Raw genomic sequence first — 20,937 nt, forward strand, 5'->3', positions numbered from 1 at the left:
AAAGTGGAAAATCTGTTTTCCAACATCTGTCTGTCAATGTCACAGTGATGGGTTTCTCAGAAGAAGGAGGCCGTCTCCATATACCACGCTCTATTTTGTTTTATTTCACGTTTTGAGGAAAGTTGAGATGACTGCTGTGTGTGTGTCTCGGAAAAAAAAAAAGACAGGACCTTTATTACTCCAAGGTCTTCACAAGGCCTCCGTCTTTTAGTGGGAAAAAGCCCTGGATTAATGAAAGGAAGACCTTCGGAATATGACTTCTTTTAATCAGATGACTGACTATGTGGCAGAGTGACAGGCCATATTCACAATCTGTCACCTAAATGATGCTTCAGGGGAAGGAAGGTTTCCAAATACCCATGTCCTTACCTATTATGATGAATAAGAGTGATCCAGAGGCATGTTGATGGAAAATCTGACCATTAAAAGGCCAGTCTGGCTCTGATCCATCAGGGCTTTAATCACCACCAAGAACAGTATTGATTGGTTCAGAAAGTGCCCTGCAGAGGAAAAACTGCAATATTATGAAATGAGCATTTATCAGTGTCTTAATGAATCTTATTTATAGCAAGCGACCCGGACATAGATCTTTTCCATCCAAGTGGACGCTTAAATTAGCCATTTGTCTCTGTTGTCGTGAAACGGCGAGCTCACCGCGGTTATTGCGCTCCGCCAATTTCAGAGCGGCTTTGAAACATCAGCACAGCCTCGGCCCAAATGGTTAGCAAACAGGATCACCGAATCAGGAAAATATTATTGTTATCAAGACATCTGATGACATCAAGGGTTTTAACGGACAATCCCTAATGACTTTGTTATCGTTGGAACACCTGATTCCAGTGAGTCATGCGGCTTCATCAGTTCATTCATGGTATTCCCAGCTTCCCTGCTGATCTCTGAAGGGTGGGGAGAGGGGGTGCCTACATCCTGCATATTGTTAGAGCTGGAATTTGGATAGGATTTTCCCCCATTGAAGCAAAGCAGCCGCCCACCTTCTCTCCCCCGAATTTGGTTATGACGGTACCGTTATGTCAGCTGGAAGAGTAGGAGGCTGAATGGCTGAGAGTGCTTTGGTCTGACTGTGACATTTCCTCCTGTGATAATGTTCAGATACTGAGCTGTCCAATAGACCTGTCTTTGTAGGAAATGTAGTGGATTACCTGAGCTGCAGGAAAGTTGGTCCTTCCAGAATGCCATATAGAATAGTGTTGAATGTAAACTCTTTTAAATTAGTCACAGGCACATGCTTTGTTTTATTAAAGACCCACGCTAAAGAAAATTGTAATATTGGTGTTTTCAACATGTTATTGTGGCATTTTTCTCTTGATGGAGGACATATATAAATAAAATTAGCTTAAAATTACATTTCTGATTATTTCTTTATTCAAATTGTTGTGAATCAGGAGCAGACATAAAAATGCCTTGACAGAACACTTGAAAGTGTGAAGGACAAGTTACCATGGCAGGCCACAAGCTCCCTGCTCCGCTCCATTCTGATTCATCCACTCATAGACAAATACATCCATGTAGGTCTTTGTTTTCCTCGTCTGAGCTGGCATCTGGCTCAGAACTCTACATCTGGATACCTCCAATATTTTTTGTCATTTTTGTTGCTCCAGTTATGTTAGGTCGGGTGTCTGAGTGGCTATAAGCTAGCAGAAGAGCATGTAAACAGATGGTTGATGGGAAGGGGGGCAGGCCTACTTCCCGCCAACAGTCCCGCCCAAAACTCAGAGGCAAATTTCTAATAAACATTTCTGTTTATTAGAAATTTCAGTTTCTGCCGGTCTGCAGAAACTATGTCCTAGAAAACAACATAGGTTTTTAGACTTTGGCTAAAAACGCCACAATCATAATTAAAAAAACACTGGGAACGGTTTAAAAAAATCGATCAAAAGATGATGGGAGTTAGACTTTAAACTCTGTATTGCGTGGAAATGCAGGGCAGCCACGTGAGGTTCAGTATCTCACCCAAGGTTGCTTTAAGATTTAGACTACATAATTTATGAATTGAAGGAACAACCTTGCCTCTGAAGGCCAGTTCCCCAGCATGCCAGTTTTCAGATGCAAACTTTAAAAAGCCCCTGCAAGCTTCACATTTGAATGCACTCCTTTTCATTTTACAAATTGAGCTAGTTTTACAGAGAGTCTCTAGAGCTCTAAGAAACTTGCTGTGGAGAGAGTTTGGCAGTCTCCTCAGCTTTGATAAGCACTTTATCTGCGTCACTGTTTGCTTCAATGTCTAAAACCAACAACTTTTGTGTATTTTCCTGTGTCGTGAAGGATGTGGTAGAGATACGACATGCCATTATGATGAACTTTTGTGGATGAAATACTTTTTGTGTGTGAAATCAGTCCAGCATTTACAAAGCTTTGAAACAGAAAACCTCCAATAAATAACAAGGATGTTTGCAGACACTATTAGAGATGCTATTCACTTGGTGTTGCTTTTCGTCACAGACTTCTGTAATTGGGCCACCCTGAAGGAGTGCAGGCAAGTTTGCCTGTGTGCACTTCTTTATATTTAAGATTCATTGTCATGACACTCCAAGTAAAGGTGGTGGACAGCATAGAACATCCGCTTTGCACTTATATCTGTTTTCTCTCTTGCACTCTTAATTTTTTTTCATCTTGATCTTTGGCCTTTTGGGCTTCAGAATGACTAAGTTCTGTTCTGTATTTATTTATTTTTTGGTCCACAAGCGCATTCCACAGATAAGACTTTTCTTATTCAGCCCATCATCACAGCTGTCCAAAAATAAAAAAGGAGAAGAGCTGGAAGCCCATAAGGCAAAACTTCAGAAGAAAATACTTTTTACTGACAGTAAAAAAAAAATAATCACGTGGATCACCAAACCTGATGCATGCATTCAGTACATAAATCATTATAGTTGACATTTCAGAGAAAGGGATAATGTGTCCTAATTGTTCAAATGGGTGTACACACATAAAACAGTGTTTTATTGAAGGGGCGGAGGAGTAGAATACAGCTCCAACATAAACAAATGCCTGGAATGATTTGTGTTTAACAGACTCTGTGACACAGAAGTCTTTTTTTTTTTAGCCTCCTCTCAAGTAAGTGGACTTTTGTGTTTGTGTGTCCCTCATATCTATTCTTATTTATGGAATTTGGTTCCTTTAATTTCAAATTGAAGTAAAAAGATCGCAAAGCTTGCAGTTTATTTAAAAATGTTTATATTTCAGTTTTGGTATCATAAAAAAAGAGGACATAAATGCATAAATGCATACATATTTAAATGTATTTATATATTTAATCTATGTTACATTTTTCTCATTGTTAGTGTATCATTCTTAGCCAACTTAAGATTTTAAGGGGTCACTCTGACATCTGGATTGAAACATGTTTGAAGTAAAAAAAACTGGAGCAAAGCCAGATCACCAATTAACTGCTAGAGGCTTGTATTGCAAAACTTTACACGGCAATAAACATACATACAGCGTATCAAAGTTGGGTTGTTTAGTCCTTGTTTCGTCCGCACCAGAGTTTTATTTATTTTTTGGACAATATGCTGCCTTTGGCATGTGTGAAAGGATCCTAGTTCACTTGCGGTTGATTTGTGTTGCAGCGTATTTCAGTTTAAATGCACTTTATGCCAGTGTTTTTCAACCAGTGTGCGGTGGCACACTAGTGTGCCGTGGGGGATGTTCAGGTGTGCCGTGGGAAATTGCCCTCATTAACTGATCTAAAAACATTTTCCATCTCTAGGATATCAGCTCTTTGTTCATCCAAACAGGCCCTGATAAAAACACTGAGTAGTTAGGAATATTAAAGATCTTAAAATACTTTTTTCTTTGTGTTTATTTGATTCTAATAAAGACATTTTGATAAGAATGACGGTACCGCGATTTAGCCGTAGCTTCAGCTGTTTTAGGAAAAGTCCCGCCCCTTTAACTGTCTCCACCAATCATTCTTGAAGGCTTAATCACACGTCATCAATCTGACCAATCAGAAGTGGTTCAAGTCTTCACTTCCCTGTTCCAATTCTGCTCATAAAGTCGCTCAGTTCCAACAAAAATCCCAGCTAAAGCTCGTCTTTAGCGGTGCAGCTTTCCGCGGGATCCGGTATCAGACCGTGGAACAAGTGAACAAAATGAAGCTCAGAGACGCTAGTCTGTCTGCGTTCGGCGACTGTTTGCACTACATCTCCCATGATGCATTGAGTAAAAGTGACACTGTCTCAGCGCACAATAAGTCTTCATTGTTAAACGTCTTGAAACCACAACGAACACACATCAAACAGTTTTTAAATCTTTTAACTTAACTTTTATTACATCTTTTAGAAAAAACAGCTGCAACTTCCAGCTTTTTCTGTCACAATTAACACAAAAATGCACGTGAGATTGCAGAGGAGCTGTAGATCAATACAGACTATGAGTTTCTCCTTTTTTTTTTCTTTTTTTTTTGGATGCTGGTGTGCTGCGGGATTTTTTTCAAGGTTAAAGTGTGCCGTGGCTCAAAAAAGGTTGAAAAACAAAAAAGGTTGAAAAAGAGCAGAGGTGAGCCAAATAGAGGAAACAACGTAAACCGCATATTTTACCTGTAGGACAGAAATAGTTGGACTGTAGATCTGAAAAGATGTGGACTTTTAAAAAAAGCCCATACTGCCCACCAAGGAATGAAGGCGGCCTGGTTGAGTAGTGGTTTGCACTGTCACCTCACAGCGAGAAGGCCCTGGTTCAAATCCCAGCTGGGACCTTTCTGTGTGGAGTTTGCATGCTCGGGTTTTCTCTGGACACTCCAGTTTCCTCCCACAGTGAAAAAACATGCTTCATCAGTTATTTGCTGCACGATTTTGCCAGTGGTCGGGTCTGTTGAACCCCGACAGCATCATGTGTAAAGACAAACCAACTGGAAATGAAAATTTATCATAATTTTTCCTGCCTATTTGAACTAAGTCTAAGGGGGTACCCAACTGTCAAATCAACCAAAACGCTTCATTAAAAATACTTTTTGTCTTTGATCCTATCCTAATAATATCATTTTTTTACATTTAAGATCAACATTGTGCACAAATGGGTCATAGTTTTGATCCATTGATTGGGGATTGTCAAATTGTTTGCTCTATAGCAGCCTTTCGAATATATTATATTACTGTCAGGGTTGTCTGTCTGCAGTGTTCATTTTTGTCAAAGCTATGGTTTAGTCACATCTATCTAGTCAACTTGTTGATGAGCACAGGGTTGCAAAAATATGTCATTTGGATTCTGTTACGTCACACGCCGACTTTAGCTTAACTTTATCATGTATCTGTTTGACATGGAAAAGCATCAAAACCATTTATTCCTAATGCAGGGAAACCCGAGGAATGAAGAAATGTGGGTTACTCCACTTTAGAAATCCAGCTGCAAAAAAAATAAATAATACTTTGGGGAAAAGGATGCTTTGTCACTGTCCTGCTTCTGTGGACCATTTCAAACCCAATTCCTCAGGAAAGAGGGAAATAAATTATAATGCACAACTCAAAACACACCTCATACATTCACTATGCCCTCCTGGGGAACTGAGTTCTTCTGCAATCCCAGCAATTAATTTAACCAGCTGGGTAGCAGTGTAGTAAGTGTCAAGAGGGAGGGTTTGTGTGTCTCTTTGTTTTGGGTCTTTCAGGTCGCCCTCCTTTTTGGATTGGAGACACCGGCGCTGTGTTACACGCATCATAACACTGGCACCCATTGTTGGTGTAGATCATCACGGGGTGATGCACATCAACTCGTTGGGAAGCAAACTGTCCTACTTTCTGCTATTACCATGTATTAACTTTACAAAACAGCAGCAATTTCATTACATTTACCGCTGGGATCTGCAAATCAATTTTCTCATTGTCATGCCTCTTTCACACTGGTATGTCATCTCATCACACTGTTGGGTTTTGTATCCGTGCACACCAAAATGCAGATTAAAAAAAAAAAAAATCAAATCAAATCCCAACTTGCATATATGTGTCGTCCAAAGTGTGAAGGAAAGCTTCCATTGCTAACTTTCCACTTGGTTTATAGCTCAGATGTCCACCTGAGTGTTTGTGTGGCGTTATAGTTTCCTGTAATAGGAAAACAGGTTCTTTCTTTAACTTTGACCACTTTTTGAATTCGGTCCACATCACTATCACTGGTCACTTCACTGTGGTTGGAAGTCTGGAGTATGTGACGCAGAACGGAGAAATATCACAAATCTATTACACATTTATAGTTTGTTTGTACTGGTCAGAAACGATCCTAAAGTAGGCATTTTGTTGGATTATGCATTCATTTTCTTTATAGGAGCTTTTGTCTTAATGCTTTCATCAAAACCTGTTTCGGTGAATGCCTATACTTTATCCTAACTCAGTGCTTTTTCTTTGTGAAATGCTATTTAAAGATTATTGTACATTTGATTAATTTAGAAATACATTTTTGTACCAACAATTTAAAATGAACTTCATACTTAAAGAAGCACAAAGATAGATAGAGATTTGTATGTAAAAAAAACTAAACAAAAAACACACAAAACATCAAAATCTTAATGTGAAATTCTAGTTTCATTTAAAAAGCCAGAAAAAACATATTCAATAGTTTCATAAAGTTAAGTTATGCAGAGTGATAACATGGCACTTGATCGAATCTAAAAGTACATTATTAACTTCCAACTCTATTTAAATAGTTCCTAATCATGACAAACAAAAATAGTGTGATTTCAATTATTAATATTTGATCTCAGAGTAGAATCCGGCATAACAAAATATAATAATTATGTCAACTACCCAATAGAATTTCATGGCCACTAATGTTAAATAATGCAGCAGTAAAAAGTATTTATTATAATAAAGTAATACATTTTTATGATCTAGAGCTGACTAAAACCCTTTAGTGCTAAAGCAATTGCACTTTTAGTTAGTATAGCCTCTAAAAGAAAAATAGGAAATACTATGTTATTTAAGAGTTTATTTAAATCAATATTTTACTTTTGTGTTTGTCAATTCTAAAACAATACAATCATAATCTGCCTATAAGGAAACTCTCATCAAAAAATTGTCAGATTTTGTATTTTATACCGTAAATTTTTTTAAATAAGTGGCCTTGTTTGACTAAGAGTACTATGACTAATGGCAGCTGTGTGGAAGAAGCACATGACCGCTCTAGCCTTGATGTTGGTGCTGGACTTTTCTAATTTGACTTTTTGATGAGAGTGCTTACAGATTGATCTGATATACTGGCGCTGGATGAAAGTTGTACTAGTTTAGGGTTCCAAGATCTCTTTAAGCAGCAATCAACATACCATGCTATGTAATATTCAGCACCCCCCCCCCCCCCCCACACACACACACACAGATCATTGCCAGCCAAGGCTGCATGCATTATTCACAGATATAGCAAGGGCTTTTGTGATGGCGTCAGCTGATGGAATTTTTGGCATTTCTTTTGCAATTGAAATTTGTTCCCGCATCTACAGGGTTCTTTGTTCTAAACTTCCAGAGTTAATGTTTTTTTTTTCTATATTTAGAAGGGTTTTTTCTTTTTATTGACTCCAAAAACGTAACATCCCAAAATTGAACGTTTTGAAGTTATAAAAATTGATTACATTTGACAGGCACAAATAATTTCTCCATGAGAATTATTAACTTATAAAAATATTTGGGTGTATTAACACCTACTTTATTTGGTTCGGTTAAAACAGATCAGTCTGTTTTCCATGGTTGTCTGGACCAAGTGTGAAACTCAATAATAGTTGTTTAGGTAAAGTTGAGTTACTATACATGCATAATCCGTCACATTTAACATTTTCACACAGCTGGTAAAAGGCTTGATAGAATGAAAGAAAATGTGTTAGAGATGGTTGCAAAGCAGCGATTGTTGCTCTTAGAAAGAGACAAGAGGCAAAACTTTTAGAAGAGCTGAAGATCTTGAGGTTCTACTTTGGATTGACGAAAATGGACATAAGAGGAACTCATGTAAGATGCCATGGAGATGAATGCAGGAACACATTTTAAAAAATCCATCGGTAAAAGGAGGTTAGAGCTGCAAGGAATGAAGCCTATATGAAGACCAAAGAGGAGGTCTATCGATGAGGTTAACTAGGACATGTGGGTGGTTGGTGCAAGTGAGGAGGACACTGCGGATAGGGTTAGATGGAGGCAGATTATTCGCAGTGGAAACCCTCATGCCACATTCACACTGGTTATGTGTGAAAACAGGGCGTTCTTGAAAGTTTCACGAATGAGAATCCTGCCTGTAGTGTTCACACTGGACAAGCACCAGACCACCACGGAGCAGGAGGGAAGAGCTTCTTCTTTTCAATTTCTACTGTTCACTAGTGCATGTCCTCCACCTACAGTGGGAAGAGGCTTGATGTGAAAGGTCAAAGCGGTGCAAATCGTGTGAATCTTGCACCAGGGTTACTTTCACAGATCTATTCTGCTATGTGAAAGACTTCGTGTTATATACGGTAATTCCAGACGGGGAGAAAAAGCGCAATTATTAATTTCTCCTTCATGATCACCTTTCGACAGGTTATTACTTACGTGAAAGGGCCCTGGCCACGTGCCACTACTACCACTCTGAGTCCATGATTGGTCAAAGTTTAGCTGTGTGAAGTTCAAGCAGTTGAAAGTTCAGCTGGTTGAACGTTCAGTTGGTTGAACGTTGAGTGTGCGTTCAGTGAACGCCCAGTTTGTACGTAGAGCCCAAGAACGGACTTGGACACGAAGGTTTTGAACACAGAAGACTGACACACGGGTTTATGGGCATTTACATAGACTTTTCTTGAAAGTGATTGCTTGAATGCGAGTCAACGCAGCCAGTGTGAATGTAGCTTTAGTGAATTGTCAAAAGGCAAAACAGGAGCCAAATTTGCCATCGTGATGACTCTAACCAAAAGATACTGTGTCCTTTTGGAGAAAGAAATAAACATGTTTTTGGGAGTTTAGCATTGCTAATGTTTTTTATTGTTGACATGAAACTATCTTTTGTGTCTCATTGAACACTATCAAAAGATTACGAAAAAGCCTTACATTTAAATCAGTATTTTATGTTTTTGCAGTGTTTATAAAGGGATGGATGCGAGAGGGTTAAAATAACCAAAGGTTTTTCATGGGTTTCCATTTCAGCAGCTGCAAAAATAATTGTTAATGAGAACTTCAAAATATAATTTAATCTAAAACCACAACTCTATTGTCATATTGATCTCCTTTCTTGAAGTTTTTGTCTTGAGGTTTGGAAATTCATACAAAACTTGAACACAATCCCCAATACCAAACAGTTTGTTATTTAATCTTAGTGTTTACTTGTCTGCAGGGGCTGCTTTCTTATTTTCTCACACCACCATGTAGTTTCTACATGAGCAATCGCGTGAGGCTGAATGAAGGAGAGCAATCAATGATGGACACACAGAATGAAGTATGAAAGTTTGGAGGGAGAGAAAACAAAAAAAGTTTGGCAGGAGCTTGGAAGAAAGTGCAGCTGGTGGAGGACTGAACCCATCCAAGTTTTTGTATGTTTTTTTCTCCCCCACATCTCTTGTCACCCTCCTGCTCCCAATTTAGTCCCATTCCCTTTATAAGGCTTCCTTTGTGTGTGCAACAACTATTTATGTTTGCATGTGTGGCCATTAGAAGTCTTGGTGGTCAAGCTCATTGATGCTGGATGACTATTGATGTATATATATGATGGATATATGATGAATATATATTTATATTACCCGATTTTCCAAGCTGGGATCAATAAAGTATCTTTATCTTATCTTATCTTATAGGCCAATACGCTCCCTCTGTCATCTGCAACTTTTTGTCTTTATGGGATTGGTCCACTTTTCTCTGTTGCTTTTTGCTGAAGCGGGGTCCATATGTGTTATTTTAAACAGAGAAGTAAATAATTTTATCTTAAAAAGCCCTTTATTGTTAGAGTAAATTAAATAATGAACCTGTTTATTTATTGTCATTAAAAATGTACGACTGAAACATGAGTTAGGAAATAAACAGTGGATATTGGACCATTATAAAATCCTCCTCTACATGGGATCCACTTCTTTTATTTATTTTGGAGAGCTATGTATGTCTGTTAAAGACACATTTTAAAACTTCCTGTTACTTTCAAAAACTCATACTGCCAAAATATAAACAAAAAACCCACCTGTCTCCTTTTTGTGAACATTGTACTAGATCCAATGATAGTTGTGCTAGCTTTGCTAATATTAGAGCAAGTGTATCAGCAAAATAAACAATGTGTTCTTGCTGTTCTCTGTACTCTGTGTTAAAGAAACTTCCATTCTAAAATAAAGGACATTGAATTAATCTGTTTTAACTACAGGTATTTGGGGCTCATGTTATTAGGCACAATAACAATGTAAGAAGTTTGTACCAAATTGAGCTCTATGTCAGAAAGTGCCTTTGTTTTCGTTGAGTCTTGAACAGTCATTGGACGTTTAGAAAATTTAGACCATACAGTTAAGTCTCTGACAATCAACATTTCTACAAGATCTCAGCATTTATAGCCTTATTGACTGTTATAAGGACCTGGCATTGGTCGAGCACATTCCTATCTCGTAATTAGGTCTGGGCGACATGGCCTGAAAATAAAATCTCTGATTTCATATTTTTTTATTCGATTTCCGAATTTCTTCTTTTTTCCTGACCCCCCCCCCCCCCCCCCCCCCCCCCACACACACACACACACACACTTAAGGAAAGCAATAAGTACAAATGGCAGACAACCACCAGTCTGTTTTAAACATCAGGCTGTCCAAACAATTTTTTGAGGAAATGGTGGAGCTGGCATTGGAAGATATACGTTGTATATCATTTTATTTGTTTTAATGCTGCTAAAAGATTATATTGAACTAAACCAAAGTGGTGTACATTGTTTGATGGATGATTGTTTGTGTGAACGACAAAAAATTTACTCTGCCAGTTACTGGCATGTACAGTTTCTAGCTCCTCCCAATAGCATGGTCAAGATTTAGTCAGTTTAGTCAACGTTAATGGACATTTTTGGCAGACAACATAATTGTGTCTCGATTTATATAAGTGGAGCTCTATCCCCCTGTATTTATTGCCATTTATGTGCTCTAAAGACAATGTAGAGAAAAAACTGGACGTGCCAGAGGAGATGTAATGCAAGCCTTATGCTGACAAGGCCAGTCTGACACAGTCTGTTTCCAGTATTGGCCTGATCCTGCTTTCATGTCCGTCAGGCCTTAAAAATAGCAGCTCCTTTAATTTGGAGGAGGTTTTGAAAAATTATTCAAATATTTTTGCTATATTACGCTTGAGATGGCTAAATTTAAAACAGAAAACTTAATTACACCCTAAAAAACTGTGACCAATTATGACCCAGTCCTCTATCTTTAGAGGTAGAGCAGGTTGTCCAACAACCGAAAGGTTGATGGATCAATCCCCGCCCTCCCCAGCCAGCTGTCGCCCCCAAGCAGCCCCCCCCCCAGGGGATGGGCCAAAATGCGGAGATTTACCCATTGTGGGATAAATAAAAGTACATTAAAAATAAATATATATATATGCCAGTTATTTTGTGACTGGATATTTTTAGAAAAACAAATGTTTACAGTTAATTGTCAAGGTTCTACATCTCCACCCTCCGTGTTCTCTACAGGTTTTCTATTAATAAGAAAATGTTTTATATATTCATGTTGTTTGGAAGTAAACTTACATCAGAACAATATTTTTCTTTTGGGGGGGGGCAAAAAGTTGTACCATATGTGAGAAGAGAAAATGATTAGTGTATTTTTTTTCCTGCCCAGGCATTTAGAAAGGAAATAGTTTTCCACGCTGCTGAAGAAAATAGCTTCCAGCTGAAATGTCACCCTTTCATTTAAAGTGATAATTGCAATTGCAAAACTCTCATTTCCCTTTGGGACCTTGTATGAGGTTGAATACAGATTTTTTTTTGTGGATGTGTCTATCTTCTTGCACACGCATGCATGCCTTTGAATGATTAAGATGAAAAGGTAACCTTTAATAACAAAGCCCACATGAAAACAAGTATGCCTGGAAAATGTTGCCTTCATAGTGAAATCCATTACTCACTTCTAAACTTTGATGAGTTATCATTTGATTAAGTTCTGGTGTGAGCTGCTGTTCTTTTTTTTTTTGGTGAGTGGTGACTAATACATACTACTCACATCCTCACACACATGCTGTCTTGTTGTTTTTTTTTCTTACGACTTTCTCTTTGAGCTGTCTTGGTTTCCTCTGTTGGTTTATTCTCAATCAATGCATCAAAATTATTGTATATTAAATTTAATGCCATGGTCCGGGTAAATACTCGAGTCTGATTGGCTGCTGGGTGTGGATTAAAATGTGATAATTCACAGTGATAATGCACGCTAAAAAATAAGTTGCGGACACGTAGAATAAATGTTCTATATCACTGCGCTGGCTTCTTTAAAACAAACTTTTGTTTCATCATCTGGACAAAAACAAGCGGTAAGAGGTGAACTTTCTCTCTGAACTGATGCTTTATTTAACCTATCGTGACCATCAGCATTTATTTCACTTTCCTTTGCTGCTGAAGTCAAGGTCGGTGCCGGCTCAGCAGGCAAAGCGGTGTATTGCCATGTTACCTTGACAACGCGCTGCACCTCGTAACAAATAGTCCGCTTTTTGTGGAAAAAAGCAGCCTAAACTGAACAAATATCAAGAATAAAGGACTAAAATCTGGTTGAATATTTATTTCTTTTGTAAATGACCATGGCAGAAGCTGGATAATGCATTAACACACTTAGCAGAAGGATGCGAAGGACTATTGCATCCGCGAAGTGCGTTAATTTCTGATAATGCACACTTCGTCGGCCATTAACCCTTACATGTTCAACAGAAGCAAAGAAAACCCTGTTCATTTTTATACCAGTTACATATTTTTCCCCCCTTTTTCCTCTTTTTTTTGGTTTGGATTTTTTTTGAAGTGCATGTGTTCTGTTCTGTGTTCTTGGCTTACTTACTTGTGTGTGTAAGCCGCTACTTTCCCACGTTGTGGAGTTGGGCCTCCCATGTCCCTGTTTCTGTTGTCTATTTCTTGCCTACACCATTCCTCCTCTCCTTCAATTTCTTCGCCCCCCCCCCCCCCACACACACACACACACGCACCTGTACTCAGCCCTGCAGCCCCAGCTGCCCCCATCTACGTGTATGGTTGTTGGCTGGAGCCCATGTTGCACTTGGCATATCCTCTGAGACCCCGGAGCCACACTTGATGTGCAAGGGCCAGGCAGGCCCCCGCCCAGGAAAGGCTCCAGTGGCAAGGAGCTGAGTGCAGACGCTGTGGTCTGAAAAAAGACTTACTGACGTTCACAGAGTAATACGTGGCCTTATTTTTGGTTCAGGAAGCATTGTTTTAGAAAGAAAAATATAAAGATACGAGATAAGAGATAGAATATATTTTAAAAACAAGTCATATTGCAGTATCACCTTTTGGCAAGTAAGTGTAGATATCACAAATTAAAAAAATGCCTTTTTTTTCCTCAAACAAAGGGTTTATTTAATAAATCTTCCACTCCACTCCCTAACTATGAAAAACTATATAGTGCGGGACTATATAGTTCCTTGGAATTTAAAAGCAATTCGGACACCATGCTCACTACTTTTTTTTTTTTAAACGGCAAATATGATGTCATGAATTTCATGAAGGGAAAATCTAATTGATATAAGCATTTTATGACAAATATTTATGCATCTACTGTGTTCTGAAAATGAAAACGTTGATATTTTATTTCAAAAATAAATTTCAACACATTTTTTCTGCATAAATTGTTCAAACCCAATGCATTGTGGTCTATACTTGCCAATCTAGTGAGCATCGATGCACACTGGTTTTTCACAGAGGCTTCTGGGAAATTTCTAGGGCACTCGATTTTGGAATTGTAGATTTGGACCGGATTTCTTTATCACTTCCCAAAACAAAGTGGGAAAACGATCTTTCTATTGCTGACAACACTGAATTCTGGGCTTAAATATGTAAAAACATCTATACTGTGACAAAAAACACTAACTTACAATTAATACAATACAAAACCCTCCATAGAATTCACTACACAAGAGAGAAAATGTCAAGAATGGGATTTGATTCAGAGATATGCCCATTTTGCACTCAAAATACCCCGGACACATATATTCATGCAACTTGGGACTGCACACCCGTTACAGAATTTTGGGAGGAAATTACCCAAACCTTATCTAACTTCTTGGCCTGCCCCATTCCTTTATCACCCTCACTGTGTCTTTTAGGAGACCTATCAGAATTATAACATTTGAATATTGACCCGTCTAAGATAAAATTAATTCTTGTAGCAATAACAATTGCTAAAAAATCAATCTTCATGAGGTGGAAATCAAAGAACACCATATACCTGTCGTTATGGAAACATTTATGTCTTGAATACATTTCTTTAGCCAGTTTATTACCTTCTCCCCATGACACGACCAAACCACTATCTGTATGGTCTGCTTTCATTGAGTTCCTAAACGGACATTAAATTTCATCTGAGAATCAAATATGTGACTATCTTGGCCTCTATGGGGTGTTGTGTCCCCGCCTTTATTTCTCAATAATGCCCTTTTCACTCCATTTGCAGGCGTCTGATGGTTATGGGTAATTACTCTCAAGGTTGTTTGTTTGTTTGTTTGTTTTATCTATTTATTTATTTATGAAATAATAACAAGTTGATTATTTATAGTGTGGGTTTCAGGATAGATACCGCCATCGATTTTTCCAGTATCAAGAATATAATGAATGCATAGTTATATATGTCTTTCCTTTCTATCTATATGATTCTCTGATAATGTATCCCTAAATATGTATAGTTAACAGAATGTATGACAGTTAGTTCAAGCTTGTGGATGGAATTCTCTCTCGTTGTCCTTACATCACACACACACGCACACACACCATCCCACCCTCTCACACACACACACTTACACACACACACACACACACCTTTCCTTTTTTATTTTTTTATCTCCGGCCTTTATGTGTTAGTATTGGTAGTTGTCTGTGTTTGTCAGATCTGTTTTTTCCAGTGTTTGTTAACGCGCTATATGGTGCACGTTGTAGGTAGTAGTGTAGAAATTCGGACAAAGCCTTGGTTTAAACGACTTACTTAGGGATAGTGAGTTGAATTGTTTCTTTTAAAAATGTTTCAGAATATCTTTACTACCGTACTGTGGAGATCAGTTTACCGTTGTGTTTAACAAAAATTGAGTGGATTTTTTACCACTATCCAATGAGTTATAAATCAACCATTTCTTATGTTGATAAAGACTCGTATTTATCCAGGTGTCGTTGCGTTGAAGTTGAATCATGGCTTTTGGACTTAAAATTGTCTTTCTTGATACAATTTACCACCTATCTTATCCACCATTGTTGGCTTCAACCTTTTCTTTTTGTGTGAACTCGTTTAACCCTTTAACCCTACTGGAGCTGAATAACACATGCTCTTCAAACTAGCATAACTCTTCAATTGTTTATGCAATTAAAGTTATTCCAACAGATTCTGAAGTTACTTTTCTTCAAATCTGAATCAGCTGGGTTATGTGATTGCATAAAAACGTTACTACTATGAAGTGTGGCAGAATCTGTTGGAGTTGTGTAAACGATCTCAACAGTTAGGGTAATTCAAAGAACGTTAACACCAGAGCTAAAACTCCTGTTCAAGGGTAAAATTCTTGATGTTTTTCTTGCATCATGTTGTTTTCTGTTCTTTGATAAGTTCCACAGAATAGCTGACAAAGGTAAATGTCGACCATGTTGAAATTTTAAACCCTGTCACTATTATTTAATAAAGTAACCTCTTTAAATGGGACACTGGATTAGCTGCCTGCGAACTATAATTACAGTTGTCTACAGATAACAAAACCAATTCAACCTGTTGCTAGCTGTTGTTAAAGAAAACATTTTTGTTTTTAAAGCAGTTTACCTGCATGTTGGCAAAAAGACTCAACCTGTAGTTGTAATCATACAATTGTCAAAAGATTCTAACTGCACTGAGGCTTTACTTAACAGATACTCAAAATATATTAGATTAAATTTGGATTAAATGTTGTAGTTTGCTGAGCATTCTGAAGGTTGGTAAAAAGTCCCGGTTCCAGTCCCGTTCTGAGCTAATGGGATGGGAGGTCTTAGATTCATCTGGTTCCCAGGCTATCCAGTAGATGGATTAGTGTGCAGTTATGTTCTCTCACTGAGTGAAGGCGGTAATGGATTGGTTACATTTGGAACTAACATTCACGCTCCTCAGAATGAATTATGGTAACTGTAGTCAAATGCTGTTTTCAAGTCCCTTTTTCTCTACAACATCTGATGCATTTTGTTTTCAAATAAAATAAAACATATAAGATATAGATGTTTGTAGGCTCTTAAAAAGCGCTCATTATATTAGATTTACCGTTTTCTAAATTGATCCTTCAAACTCCAAGAAACATCACATAGTTATAACTTGACCATGATAAGAAATGTTAAAACCAGACACATTTTCACAAATGTTCATTTCTGTTTTGCTGGTGTGAATGAAGTTAACTCTGTATTACTCCAGGTTTTCTAATAGCTAGTGCCAAACATGAAAACTAAATACTTTTTTAAGAAAAAGACTCCATGATGAGACACATTTCTATAAATCTTAGTGAGTGCTCCTCTCTTATGTGGACTTCCTGTGGAGGCTGAATGCCTTTGTGAATGTGTATTGACAGAGATCAAAGCCGACAGGGTGACCGATATTAAAAACTTTGGATTTCTGGCTTTTCTTATTAGTTTTCCCACTGTTGCTCTTGCGTTTTCTGAGTCAGGCAGACATTCTCAGCCCTTCTCATACTGACCCACGGGGGAGGTATCGCACATGCAGACCTCTAAATCTACTGGGTGACAGTTTAGTCCCACTCTGTCACGGCCCAATGAAAGCGAGTATAATCTATGTTTGAAGCAAAAAGAAAGAGGACAAAATATATGTTCCTGTGCTTTGTTGTGCATCCCTGAACGTGGATTCAATAGCAAAACATTACTCAAGTAGTTTCTCAACAGTCTATTGTGTAGTAATTGACCCAGATGAAGTGGTGGGCCTTTCATTTGAGAGCGGTGTAAACTAAGGGAATTTATAACTTGGCTCATAATGTTAGCTCCTCTTCTATCTGTGTTTTTTTTAATGTTTTTAAATCTGATAAAAATGGTGAGTTCAAGGTAAAATTTCTAAAATAGTCATCATTTGGTTGACATTTTAGAACTTTTCTTTTTCTTTTTCTACCAAAAATGTTAAAATAATTTGACTTTGAAATGCCATAGTTTGATAGCAGCATGTAGTTATTTTAAATTGGGATTATTTCTAAGTCAAAATGAACTTTGGTGTTTATTGCAACACACTTGAAAAGAATGTATCTGCAGTGGGGTGTGCATCTTTGTCCATATTGTTTTGCACTTTAAGCCACATTCCTTTTTCCATTTGCAGCTTCAGGAGTTCTGCAGCTATCTTTCGCACAAATTCTCCCACTTAAAATCCGTTTTTTCATTTGTAACTATCACTAACCCCTTTTCCAGGAGTTTCCTTCATAGAAAATGCAGTTTTTACCAGAAACCTCAGCAGTATATGCAACTCTAAAGTGGTGGCTTCATAAACTTAACAAAAGGACTGGCCTTACAACTAATGACTGATGCTCACTCAAAGCTTTGGTCATAGAGTTAAGTAGTTAAACTTTTATGTAATATTCTACTATAATACTTTTGTATAAAAATCAAGGATTAATTTTAGAATATAAATATTTTCACTCATTTTTTGTCATATTTAAACCTACGTCTAACAAATAAAGAAATCCGAAATGTATCCAAAGTTATCAACTTAATTATACAAAAATATGTAACGGATTTATACGCATTGATTTCGTATATGCAATAAAGATAATTGTTTTTTAATCTTGTGAACTAATAAAAATACAAAATTACTAAATGCATAAAATGCAAAACTTGCTTATCATACCTATGTAGTGGTGAGAGAGCTGTGAAGCAGTTTTTGCGAGGCAAATCAGTTTTTTAAAGTTGTGTTAAAGCAAGCAGAGCTTTACTTCCCAGCAGCCCTGCTTTAAGGATGAACATTGGAAACCACCCACTCCTGGACTGTCTTTGGTATAAAGTCATTTAAGTCATTTGGTTTTATGTATCTATTTATTTTTGCTGCTATCAGCTTCAGTGTCTTCTCTGAAAGATCAACGTTCAGTGAACTAGAGCCCGGTGCATCCAACTGATCATCTTCACCCGATGCTGGTTGTTGATTGAAGCGAATCAATAGTTCATTGGAACATTTAATTGTTTAAAGTACTTCTTTGTCATTATCTTTATACGCAGTCTCTATTGTTTTGTTTGTTACAGGTACCATTATCCCATTCCTAAGATCTTCTACGTTCAGCTCTCTGTGGGAAGTCATGAGTTTATTGGTGAGGGTCGGACCCGGCAAGCAGCAAGACATAACGCTGCCATGAAAGCCCTTCAAGCCTTGCGCAACGAACCCATCCCTGAACGGCCACCACAGGTAAACACAAACACAGAGGCTTTCAGTCCCACAGAGCACCAGCTAAGGTATAACATGGACATATTTACTTCATTGCACTTCACATCCATAAAAACTTCAAACAAGGTCTGTCTCACCCTGGTAAACCAGCTTGTGAAAGTTGCATTCTACTTACATTTTTGTTGCTACTCAGAGTTGTACTATTACAAATTGATTTAATACTGTATTATGCTTACATGTGTTTTGGATTAATTTTGTAGGTTTGCTACATGAGCTGCAATAAAAGTGTCAAAGAGAACTCTAAAACTAGAACCGCATACCTAATTTCTATTTTGTGTAGGTATGCATTGCTCCCAGTGCTCCAGCAACTCTGTTCGCTCCCTCAGAGTTTCTTTTGACCTCCTGTTTTTGTCCTTTTCCCTTCATTTTTTCTTTTATACTGAACAGGCAGCTGTTAAATTTTGATACAGCAAAAGGTTGATACGTGTTCTTTTCCCTAATTTAAGGGGAAATTTTAAAAACTTTTCCCACATAGGTCCAAAAATTGTTAAAAATGAAGACGACAGTCTTTTCAGCTCATTTTAACCAACCATTTTCTTGACATAATTAAATTCCAATGTATAAAGTCTTGACTTCATTTAATAATCCATTTTATTTATTAGCAGACCTATAGCCCAAAATAAAATAAAGAAATGTATTTTACAAGAGCTTTTTTTAAGCAAAGAGAATTTTTGTTTTTCTTGTCCTGAAGCTTCTTGTGTTGGACAGATTTTACTGTTAGATAGATAGATAGATGACTTTATTAATCCCACAATGGGGAAATTTCATTTCTGTGGCAGCAACACGACATTCAGAAATAATCTATATAATATAACATCAATAAAGGACTTCACAAATGACATTTATATTAGATAATTAAAAATATTACTAAAATTATTATGAAAAATTATTATCAAAAATGAGATTCTTATTAAAGAAAGAAATAAATATTAAATATTAAATAAATACAGCTGCAAAAGTGTAAAAAACATGCGGTCTGCAAAACATGTAAACTGTAAAAAAACATTACAAATTTTTTCAATTTGTAATGTACAATTATGTACAATAATGTACATAATTAATGTACAATTTACAATGGGGTTTTGTAGCTTTGCACACACGAGGTGTTTATTTGTATAAACCCCTTTTAGTATTTGAGACTAAACATGATTTAAATTATATTTGTGGGATAGTAGAGATTGAGGACAAAAAATAGGACGTAATAATAACTAAAGAATAATAAGTAAGAGTAAACATCGCAATATTTTAAAGAAACAAACATTTTTATACATTTACAGTAAATACTAACAGAGTTTATGATGCAAAGTTAAAAGAATTTGCAATTTTGAAAATGCATCAATATCTTTTTTATTTCAAGTCATTTTTTTTATTTCACACAAGTCAAGCATTAAACAGCACAACCATTGTAGGTACTATACTGATTTAACATTTTAGTAATGCTTTATACAGATTCATTATAAACCTAAAAATACCAACAAAATACTAAAAAACGATGTCTGAGATTTTCTTATTTACGGTATTTAGGGTATTTTTGAACTATTCTTGCCTAAAAAGATGGGCTTCTCAGCCGTGCATCATTGTCGCCTAGCAACATGACTGAGGGCATAACACATCAGACTGCATGAAAGTTTTTGATTGGCTGGTAAATACCACCCATTAGGTTCTACTAAAGGTCCAGTTGAGATTCCAAACAAATTCATGTTTTAATTCATCACCATGTTATCTATAGAAGTCAGTCTGATTTTGATAAAAACAAGATTTTGACTTCAAATTTATCATTGTGTTCTTTTCCTTACCACAGTAACAAAACAAATAGTCTTTTCCCCAACATCATATGTTTGGACATGCTCATACTGACCCGATAACTTAAGTTTACTGAATATATAAGTTATTATTTCCCATCCCAAATCAAACGACTCTTTGTCCTCAGTGCCTGGCATCCTTAATGGTTATTTAAGACGCTTCAGCTCTTCTCATTTGCCTGCCTTGCTGTCTTGTGGCGTCGCTCACTATAAATGAACTCTTTGTTTGCTCTTGCTTCTGAGCTTTGATTTACAAATTGAGATGCATTGTGTCTGCACTGTAAGCTTGTGATTCTGTCTCAGCACGAGTGTATTTGTGCGTGTGTTCCGATGTGTATGGGAACAAACTCCGCTTAGAGGTTTTTATTTTCACCATGCGCTGTCAAATCTTTCTTTTTAAATTAGACTACTAGTAAATGAGTGGTGCTGTAATTAGATTGTGTATACACAAGACAGACAACATTGAAACCCAAGGCTTTACAAAAGTCTATATATTTGACTGGAAACCAGGCAATTAAGGTTAAATTCAGAAAGGACTGAGCAACCTTTCCAGAGGATTTAGAGGTTGCTGATGCCTTGAAATATACCACT

At 37.1% G+C, this 20,937-nt stretch overlaps 1 protein-coding gene across 1 annotated transcript in view; it reads left to right on the top strand.

The window, feature by feature from the left end:
• stau2 (staufen double-stranded RNA binding protein 2) overlaps positions 1 to 20,937 on the top strand; it is a 101,934-nt gene that overhangs the window by 8,694 nt on the left and 72,303 nt on the right. Inside the window, exon 6 of the mRNA XM_004081251.4 lies at positions 18,346 to 18,505. Coding sequence (XP_004081299.3) covers positions 18,346 to 18,505 — 160 coding nt within the window. The remainder of the gene's footprint in view (positions 1 to 18,345; positions 18,506 to 20,937) is intronic.

The sequence above is a fragment of the Oryzias latipes genome, chromosome 20 (genome assembly GCF_002234675.1).
Source record: "Oryzias latipes chromosome 20, ASM223467v1".
NCBI classification, from domain to species: domain Eukaryota; kingdom Metazoa; phylum Chordata; class Actinopteri; order Beloniformes; family Adrianichthyidae; genus Oryzias; species Oryzias latipes.